At 30.9% G+C, this 11,144-nt stretch overlaps 1 protein-coding gene across 1 annotated transcript; it reads right to left on the reverse strand.

The window, feature by feature from the left end:
- Window positions 1–8,918: 8,918 nt before the first annotated feature.
- LOC105768908 (prefoldin subunit 6) lies at window positions 8,919–11,144 on the reverse strand. Its single transcript, XM_012589173.2, has 5 exons — window positions 10,980–11,144; window positions 10,790–10,860; window positions 10,553–10,677; window positions 10,134–10,194; window positions 8,919–9,199 (listed from the first exon to the last, which is right to left on the reverse strand). Exons 1-5 carry the CDS (start codon window positions 11,059–11,061, stop codon window positions 9,143–9,145), a joined length of 396 nt encoding a protein of 131 aa, XP_012444627.1. The 5' UTR covers window positions 11,062–11,144; the 3' UTR covers window positions 8,919–9,142.

An 11,144-nucleotide genomic window follows, 5' to 3' on the forward strand; every position in this document is an offset into this window, starting at 1 on the left:
TCCTGCAAACTACTCAAGGGAAATATGATACACATTTAACATGCTAACAAATAATGAGTGTATAGGTAAGTGGAACTTGGGTTTGAATATGATTTTTCAAGGATATATCTATTAAATAATTATGTTTATTATTAAAAGATGTGACCATCTATTTAGATAGTTGTGTTCCTCTAAATAGACATCAGAACTCCTATAAATAAAAACTAAATTTCATTTGTCCACACCAGAAACAATATAAAAATATCTTTTTATTCTCTCACCATCTTTTATATTTATAGAAATAAATATAGTAGAATTTATAATATAAATTACTAATATATCAATATATGTGTAAAAGTATACAAATAAGACGAGCAACGTTTGTGATGTCTAGCTTATATTTTTTTCCTGCATTCTATATAATAAGACAAAATATCTTTAAATTAATATATATTTTTCTGTTAAAATAAGGAGGTTTGGTAATTTAACAATTGAGTTGGACTTGGTTATAAGTGACACCAACTTAGTCAAAATTTTTAAATATAGTAAGTATAGATATACAATGTGGTGAAACAATTTGTATAATAAAAAGTGAAATGTATGAAAATGTTAATAAATTTTGGATTGAAGTAGTAAAGAAAAGATTTTACAACCAACAAATAGTTGGAAGAAGTAAAAGTGGACTTATCCCTCTAGCATTTAGACCAAATTTGGAAGTCAACATTGTTGGGAGGGTTTTACCTAAATACTACCTCTTGTCCAAACAGAACTATACTCAGACCATAAAACAGACGAGGACATCTATGGTTAAACCAAAATTTTCTTTCTTTTTTTTTTTTTTTTTGTAGATGTTGGGGCATGAATTCAAATATCAATATTTACAAATTTTTTATTATTTTTTTAAATAAGAAAAAGACAAAAAAACTCTCATAATAGTATGACTTATGTAAAATATGCAAAATTAATTTAATATCTTTTTATCGAATTAATATCAAGTTAATTTATGATACTAAGTCATGCATACTTAAATAATAACATATTTATTATGATTGAAATATGTTAGTTACAATTTTGGGTCAAAATTAAAGACACCTAACGTCCTTGGTATTAGTTAAACAGTTTCTTTCGCTTTAAAGGATGTTTAGGTGGAGCTGTGGTCAGCCATTGATTTTGCGTTGTTTGGTCAGCTATTCAAAGGTCAACCCCATGACCAGCCCTCATCCTATTAATTTGGGTTACTTTTAGGCACTAAGTAGAAAAAAGAATGGTTTTTAATCATCAAATTCAAATATGAATCATATTATTTTAGCTTGCTTATCTTCACTTGTATTGATCTTCCTTCAATCAAGTCTATTTTTCAACAAATATATAATGAATTCTTGAGCCAAATGGTTGAGAATCATTTATTTGTGTTCGAGGCATGATTAAAGTTATTTTGTCATTTTTCAATATTATAATGATAAAGAAAATGCCCTTCCATAAACATAACACCAAACTTGTTTTTTTCTATTTTTGTTGACAAATATTAAAGCCAAACTTCATGTCACCTCTAAATTACCCTTTCAGCTGCTTATCACAACTTTTCTCACACGTAGCTCCATTTCTATACGTATATACATGTTATATTCTAGCCTTAAATCTCCTCCTCAATTTATTTTATTTCTATAAAAATTCACACTCCGCGAAGTTTGGTCCCATAACTTCACCCTCATCAAGAGAATAACGTGTCTTCATTAATCTATACATCATGTCATTGTATTATGTCACTGATTTATTTATAAATGATAAAATTATAAATTAATATATAATAAAATTGTATTTCATCCCCTAAAAATATTCTACTTATCCTCATTAAAAATTTTGAAATATTAATATATATATATATATGATAAAATTTACAATTCATTTCTACCTTTCCTCTAAAAAAATTTTGAATTTGCCGTAGCTCAAGGAGCAGGAAATTTAGTGGTTGAGATCCACGCTCACTCACCCTCCATTTATAAATACCCCTCAACACTAAGAAGTCGAACATTCAATTAACACATTGCCAAGATTCAACCTCAAACTCTCTTGAACCCCCAGCCTTAATGACTCTCCTTTTCATTTTAACACTATCCACACTTCTCATAACATGGATTGCTCCCGTTGTACTATCAAATACCTGATATAACTTTAGAATTATAAAAAAATATATATATATATTATGACCCGAAATTATTATTTATTTTATAATCAGATTTAGTTTTGAAATTAATTTGGAACAGAAAAGGGGGTTAAAAGAAGGAAAACTCTTGTGATTAAAGGAAGGCCACATGAAAATATATCAAGTAGGGAAAGCAGTGGTCCTTGAAAATAATGGTACAAGTATTAAATTTCCAAAACCTTCTAACAACTTGGCCAATACGTGGTCCTTCATTCTTCATAAGAAAATTAATCTAAGGATTTGTTATCCTCATTCACGAAAGATGCGGTTACCGATTGAGAATTTGGAGTGCAAAAGAACCCAATCTAATTAATATCGTGGTTAGCTTAATTACTTTTCTTGTTTTATGTCTAACCATTTTAAGATATGTGTATTGAATAAAATTTTCCTTATTAATTTTTATCAAAACCATATTATTTTTATAAACAAATAAATATTATCATCTTATATGAGATTTCGTCATTCAAACTAACTACATTTATTACGAGGAATTAAATCAACTCATCACCCAAAAAAAGATCATCTCAGTAAGGTTGCTTGAGAGGATTTTAGGAAAAGTTTAGTAGCATCTTGTAGACTCGATAGAAGAAAGAACAAATAATTAAAATTGGTTTCCAGGTGATAAATGTATAGTATAAGTCTGTCCTACTTAAAATTTCACTTTTTATAATGAAATGAATATCTAAAGCTTGCTCTACTTAAGTTCTAGATAGGATTCCAGCCTTTCAACATACACCAATTATATCCCTAAATTATATGACAGGCTTATTTAAAAACTGCCCCTAAATTATATCCCTGTTCTTAAAATTCTCTTTGATCAAATATGATATTCAAATTTATTTTTTGTTATTCGTTTTGCCATATCAATCGTATTTGAGAGGAAAAAATGTTAAATGTTAATAACAATAATAATAATAACAGCAACAAAACATCCCTCACCGTTCCCCTTCCGGCTCCCGGCAACCAACATCACTCTCACCTCCCTCCCCACCTCTTTATAGTTTATAAAATTTTAAATTAATAATTGTAAAATTGCACTTTGATTTCATAAAATGATAAAAATTTAATTTAATCTTTTAAAAGGTATAAAGATATAAGGTATTAAAATGGTAAAATTATATTTTTACTATCATAAAAATATACAATTTAATTCTAGCCTCCAAAAAATTTTTTCTGACTTTGTCCATGTTCCCCCAAACTCTCCCCTCAGTTTTTTAACACAAGTAATATAAAAAATAAATAATTACGAAAATGAGACAAGTAAAAAATTAATTACGAAAAGAGACAAATTGAACAATTCTCATCGATACCGCCTGACACACTGACGACACCACCCCACTTTTACGCCCAATCATGCATCATATTTAGTTTTTTCTTTAAAAGAAATTATTTCGGTGCTGCTACTGTATTAGGCGACACCGGTATGCATTTTTTTAAAATACCTAAGAAAATACATGTCACGCCCCATAATATAGGGAGGTTAATTGTAATGGATAGACAATATATTAAATAGGTTTGATAGTTAAGTGTCACTCCCCCATCTTAAAGGTCCTAGGTTAGAGCTTCCCGACTCCCATTTCCTTTTCTTTTAATTTTCAACAACTTAACATAAAAATTACACTATATAAATGAAGTAAGAAATAGGCCTCAAACCAAATGGTTAAAGTGCTAATATGCCCCTCAAGTTACCTAAGTTCAAGCTGTTCATTCCCTTTTCCATTTCCTTTTAAATTCGACCAATTTTGGGATATTTTCCCTTGTCATCCCTAGGATTTACAAATCCTAGCTATTTAGTCCTTCCTTCTTCTACTTTAATTATAATAATTTTTCAGGAGAATGTTTAGGAGTATTTTTTAATTAAACCTATATAAATATATGTGGTTATTAACTAATTTTGAAAAATATATGGTTATTACCTTCATATGGAAATTAAATTGGGACATCAAGGAAATGAAAGTAATAACTGAAGTTAGGTGTTGTAACATGTTTTTTCTTCTTTGTTCGATTATTCATTGTTGATTGTAGTCGTAATTTAAATCAATCAAATCTATATGTACATTACCAGAAACGTGTTTTTGCAATTGAAAATGGAATATTAAACCTAAAAAATCTCTTTTCTAATTCATTTAAAAACTAACCCACAATATATTTCATCAAGTTAACGTAAAATTTTATCTTAAAACTATTAATTGAGTGATTAATTTTCTTACCTACTTTTAATAATTTTATTGAATGAAGTTATATGTGAACTTTGGTTTAAAGTGTAATATGATACATAAATTTTGATTTTGTGCAATTATAGACATGACATTTGAATTGCGATTCATATGTATATATGGAACTTTGATTTTGGTTCAATTGTACATATTTAAATAAATGAATACATACATTTTCTTCATATCGAATCAAAACAATTGTTTGTGTATGCAATAATATTAACATAAAATGGCACTAATTCAATAATGTTGTTAGTGGTTTGTAAAAATTGAATCAAATCAAAATTTCATAAATAAAATCGTACAAAATCAAAGCTCGACTAAATGTGGCAATCATAAGCCAACATGCTTGCCACACAGATTCCCTTCTTCATATAAGACAAATTAACAAATTAAACAGAATTTGTAAGTTGGTCCCCTTCAACAAAAACACTAGATGAAAATTTCTGAAATGAGATCCTACAATGCGGTTTATTCACCGCTATAAAAAGAAATTAATTTTCTTTTTTATTTCTTATTTTGGAATGATGGTTAATATTAGTATGAGATGATTTATATAATTCAATTGACGGCAGTTAATTTATATTTGGGATTTATTAAAACTCGTGCTTTAATATTTGTAAATATTTTTGTGATAAATTCAAAATAGTTTACTGAAAAAGCCAATATATATCAATAAAAATGATGTGTTTAAGGATACATCCCGCACTTAATACTTTAATTAGTTTATGTATATAACGTTTGAATTTGTACCTTATCTTTTGTTATCTTGGTTTGACTAGAGTAGTGATTGTATTTTTATGACATGAATTTAAATAGGATGACTCTATCCTTTAAAAATTGTACAAATTTAATTATTATTTTTAAATACTTAATTTGTCCCTGTTTAACTTTTTAAGATGCTTTAATATAATACTTTAATAATTTAATTATTATTTTTAAGATACTTAAAAATGAGTTGATTTTAATATTATATAAATATAGAGAGAGAGATTAATAAAATGTCGAGTTGGGAGCTATATATGCATGATGGATGCACAAGAAGGAATGTAAAGATTTTCATATCTCAAATGCAAACAAGAAATGAGAGCACAGCACAAGCTTCCATCAAATCAACTCGTCACATCATCCATATATATCGCTCTTTAAACCACGTCCATTTCCCTATTTGTAGGCCTTTCTTCAGATAGCAAAGGGGAAAACAACACAAGTCTCCAGAAATAGCAAAGAGGAGTTTTAAGTTTCATTTACGTACGTTCTCTGCACCGGGGGGGGAAGGCGATTCCTTGAATACATGTTGCGATTAGAAATGGTGATATGAAAGTAGTGGTAGTGGGCAGTGGGTGCTCTTATAACTGGCAAAACCAAAGTATGTGCATAGTCTCTGTCATACCATATTTTGATTCTCATCATCATTTTCCTTGTATCATTATCAAATTCTGATATTCATAAGGAGCTCCTAGCTTAGCAATCATATATTTATGATTTATCAGAATTCTAACCTTAAATTTATTAACCGCATATCTTATCAGAAACTTTATTACATTTTAATATCTAAAACTTACACAATTATTTAAAATTTTAATTAAATTGATATCATATGTCAATCAAACACTAATTAAAGTAATAAAATATATTATTTTACAAAGTAAATTACATCCGAAGTTAGTACAACTTTGCAAACTGGTCAACAATTATATATAATTGTCCCCATATGAGAAAATGTAATGAAAATTTCTATCTTTATAGTAATATTGAAAGTAACACGAATATATTATTTGTTAAAATTACGTCAACTCCGAGTAAAGAGTTACGGTGACAATCTATGGCTTGTTTATTTGCTACAAATTTACATATATGGACATGCTTTTATGGATGGATTAATGCCTCATAATAAAATTAATAAAATCTTACTCATGATAGATATTTTCAAACATTGAACTTTATCATTTTAACCAAAATTTTATTTGATTTTTACATATTTAATAAATATTTTTAGATAATTTTTCCACACCCAACCTAGATATGTCATAATCTAGTGTATGTATAAGAGAAACTTTTAAACTAAGCTAAATGCTTTTTATTGTATTAGTAAATTGATTTATTATTTTAGTATATTTCTAATTTTTATATAATAAATCGATAAAAAATTTAATTAGTATATTGAAATAAATTTTGTATTCATATAAATTTACATTTATTGTTTTAAATTAATTATCACTTAATTAATTTTATAATTAAAATTAGGATTTATTTATTTTCATTCAAGTAGCCTATAAAGATAACACTAAAAAATCAATTTTTAGTATTATTTTATAGGTTTTGCTTCCATCACTTCAGAATAGTAATGGCATGGGGATAAGATAAAATAACATTTTAACCAATGATAAAATAATATTATCATATTTATATTTTAAATATATTAGTACATAATTACTTTTAGTACAAGTTGTGCCCACATAACAAACTACAATTTTTTTGTACATTAGTTAGCAGTGTTTTACTTTGTATAGTTAGGTTATAAGCAACAAAAACATAAAATGCACATGATAAGTGGATTTGATGCAATACACTTGGAAGCCTCCAAGATAGCAAAATTTTATTTCAAGAATGGCTCTTAAAAATTAAGATAAAGTTGGGATAAGTACTAGATCAGTTGGGAATATATGTAGCTCATTTTTGAAGAGTCCAAGATCAATTAATGACTTGGTGATATTATGTATATTTAATATTTAAAATTTATGTATATTTAATGATATTATGAGAAAAAAATATATTATTAAATTAATACTAATAATGAATCGTATAAATACATATGCAACCCGCCTTACGTAACAAACGGAATAAATGAAATGGGCATGATGCTGTCCCATTTAGCAAGTTGAGCGGCAGGATTTTCTTCGTCTGTAGCTTTTAGGCGGGTGAAACCGTGTTAGGCCAAAGTAGGGATGAAGATGAAAGAGCAATTTTTCAGGGTGTTTGTCCTGAAATGATAAACTTGGTTGAATGGAAATATTAGACTGCCGCCAACGAGGCCGACAGTCAGGGTAGGCAGCCATGCACCATTATTGTATTGTATACCTCTTTCGGCTGTCGACCACCACTTCCTTACCTTCACCATGCGGATCATGTATCGCCTCAAAGAATATCACATCAAAGAATGACCTTTCCGCAGATTGTACAGCTCGAGTAATCGTGTTGTTTGATTTTCTTTTGTCCGAAACGAACAAAATTTTCATCAAGGAAATTCCACAAGGACAAGATACAACAAGGCTATCATGTAATCAAACCAAACTCGAAAACATGTAGTCGAGTGAATATCAGCCATATCCGGCTAAGTGAAAAGAGGCACAACAGTAGAGGTCACAATCGACCTAACAAAATATAAAAGACTAAAAGAAATAGGATTAAAATGGACAAAGCTTTGACTTCGTCCCACACAACAAGAACCAACAGCAATCCCAAGTTCTTAGTCATCGTTTTCACCACCAAGGTTCGGTTGAGAAAGGCAACACATCTGTTTGAGACTCTGGTGATATAAGAAACCGGAGATAATCCAACCACAAAAGCTTTCTGACGGAGCCATACACCTTAGAATTGCTCTGCGAACTCGAAGTACTAGGGGTGATGAAAATCACCCGATACAGAGGCCAAACACCCCCTCCGGAAGAGCTCATCAAACCAAACGTTGGTATCGCTAGTATGCAGCACGCAACTGAACCTAAAGTAAAACAAAAGCAAACCATAGCATAAAAACGGATAGGTGAAAATGGTAGAAAGGGGGAGGAAAAGAGTCCATGGTGACCGGAGTTAAGTCAGTCGTGAGCTTGAGAGGCGATGGAAGAAAGTCGTGAGCTTGAGAGGCGATGGAAGAAAAGGACAAGGGCAAGAGGGGGAGAAAAAAGGCAAGGAAGGAGACGGAGAGGGGAAAGGCAGCCTTAGGTTGCTGCCCGACACCGGCAACAAACTACCTCTCTGGAAAATGCAAAATGTGATAGAATAGTTTAGGAACTTGAAGACGGAAAAAGAAGTCTTTTTTTTTTACTTCCATTTCAGGAATTAAAATGATATCATTAAGTTTTCATAATTTCATTCGATTTTACCTAGAAATTAGAAGTTTCTTTTCTAAGGAAAGAAAATCGAATTATTTATGGATAAAAAATGCTTCTAAAACTTAATGCATACAAGCACTCAAAAGAGGCCATCAACAAGCTTGAAATTTCTTTTGTCCTCTTTTAACCCAATAAATAAGTATTAGCAAATCTATTCGTTTTATTTTTAAGTTTTAGTTCATGTATAAATTGAACATCGAGCTATTTGAATCCATCTGCTTCTTTTAACATTTACCCCGGACCCTTTCAGGCTACCAAGCCTTGTTATTTTTGTAAGCAAAAATCTGGCTACGTTAATAAGACCCCATCAATAATTCCTGCTGGATTAACATATCAACATTTGTTGGGTAATGGGAAAGAGCAGAGGGCGCGTTTGATAATATTAGAAAAATATGAATGGAGTAAAAATTCAAACCAATAAGGCAGAAAATGCATTGCTTAGAACAGCTTCTGATCTTGCCATGACTGTTAAGGATCATAGTTAAAAAGGCAACCACACAGTGTAACTTTTACAACTATGGTTCAAGAACACTGGATTACAGCTCCAACCAAGGCAATTTACAACTATGGGTCATAGAATATCATGCCACTAGAATGATAGTTTTCACCAAGGCAAAACATATGAAGATGGGCTAAGCCTTGGCTTTTCCAGCTTGATGAGATTGAATCCTCTGCTGCACCTTCAATATCTAGTGCATACAAAGCAAGCTAATGGATCAAATTCAATTTTTTCTTTTTCTCAATACTAGCATTTGTTAGGCTTAGCAAGAAATGCATACTCATGATGCAACTTTTTGCAAAATATAAATTAGAAACGTTGCATGAGAGGGGGTAGAAAAGAGCGCAAAGAAAATATGGCTTATAAATCTAATTACATTTTCTTAAGAGTTCAACTTAAAAGGAAAAAGACATTTTCTAGTATACCAAAACACAATTTGATTTCATATCTTGTGGATTTAACAGGAACTTATATGATTGTTGTATTCTAGTTTACCAGGAGGCAAGTAGGCAACTTTCATAAAAGCCAAACAGCAAGATGCATCCATGTAGAAAGCAGTTTGTAAAATGGCCATGGTATTTTAGAGAAAAAAAAAATGAAATTTAATCCGAGATGTTAAAAGCTAAGTCTCTGGACTGCAAAAGGCAAACCAACAAATTTGTAAACAACAGAGAAGTTTAAAATAAGAACAAATTTAAATGAAATTGGACCTTGATGAATCAGGCAAAGCCAACTAAGTAAATACTGTGAGCTAGGACCCAAAAGTAGACATACAGAGTATTAGCAAATTAGCACCCCAATGATATCACCTATTTCAGGTACTCATCAAGACCCAAAAACCCTTGTAACAAGGATTTAGTAGCAAGCAGGAGAAATCAAACCTTGCTTAATGCTATTGAACCATACCAACAATCAATCTTAGTCTCACGTCAAAATTTTCATGTCATAAATAATCATGCCTCTGAATGATTATCTAACAGTCTTCAATTGTTTAATTAAACACAATAGAATTCTTTCACAATTCAGAAACATGTTGTGCCAGTGTTGTTTAGAGTCAAATAGAGACAATTTATACAGGCATCAAAACAGCAAAAGTAAAGCACTTTAAAAGAAAGAAAACCAACCGCTTCTCTCTTGCTGTGTTGTTTCTCTTCCAAATCTTGAAGAGATCCATCAAGTCGCTTCCTGTTGACAGAAACAAAGTCTTAAAGTTCATACACATGTTATTATGGGAATATATCCGCATGGAGTGAGATATTACTTAAAATGAAACCAACTTAGCTTAATTTGGTATTTTAGTTGGGTCGCAAAATTCGGGTTTGGAAACCACATTTGAAAACCCACTCGTTTACAGTAAATACTCATAATCCGAACACCACCCTAACCCCGAGTTTGTATCTGAATCATAGTGCTTAGCATTGCCTCAAAATGTCCCGGCAAAATAATACTATCAATGATTCTTATACTAGACCAATAGAAACCATCCGTAATATTTTTTAGCAGCAAAAGGAAAGATAATGATAAAATGTGAAAGGAAGCGTACAATTCAGCAGAGATGTACTCAATTCTCTTACGAACGTTGGCGTTAGCCTCCGCTAAATCTTGTTTCACAAGCACTGGACCTATCAACTTGTACACATTTGCATCCTCGTTTAATAAATCCAACTCCTAATAACATTTTTTTTTCCAGCAAAAGAACAAATAATCATCAATAATCATTTGAAAGCTAAATAATTAATCAATCAATTCAGTCAGCAAAATAACGAAAACCCAAGGGAACCTTGAGGACTAGCTCGTTCTCTCCTAACTGAATAGTGTACTTCTTCCTGACTTGATGGTTCTTGGCTATATCTGGCGAGAGGCCATTCAACGAATACATAAATAAAACTATAGGGCTTCTCAATCGTAATATTTGAAAGCAAATAGGAAATAAAGAAAAAAAAGCTGAGAATGGGTCTCGTTTGGCTTGCCTTTCTGGAGCTTGCTAAGATCGTTGGCTTTGTTTTCGAGGTCCTGCTGCAGTTCTCGTAGAGCTGTGGAGGAGGAACTCATTGTTCTTCCGCTGCTTTGTTATCCCGGGCTCTAGCTGACGCGCTTTGATCTAGAGAAACCGTACGGTATTACTCGAAGGCCTA

This window comes from Gossypium raimondii, chromosome 5, assembly GCF_025698545.1.
Source record: "Gossypium raimondii isolate GPD5lz chromosome 5, ASM2569854v1, whole genome shotgun sequence".
Lineage (NCBI taxonomy): Eukaryota > Viridiplantae > Streptophyta > Magnoliopsida > Malvales > Malvaceae > Gossypium > Gossypium raimondii.

Bases quoted from the DNA above. Each gene is read 5' to 3' on its own strand.
- LOC105768908 (XM_012589173.2), bottom strand. From the start codon at position 11,061: ATGAGTTCCTCCTCCACAGCTCTACGAGAACTGCAGCAGGACCTCGAA. The intron at 10,678-10,789 runs GTTCCCTTGGGT...AAATGTTATTAG, and splicing joins AGAACGAGCTAGTCCTCAAG to GAGTTGGATTTATTAAACGA. The intron at 10,195-10,552 runs GTACGCTTCCTT...TTCTGTCAACAG, and splicing joins GAGTACATCTCTGCTGAATT to GAAGCGACTTGATGGATCTC.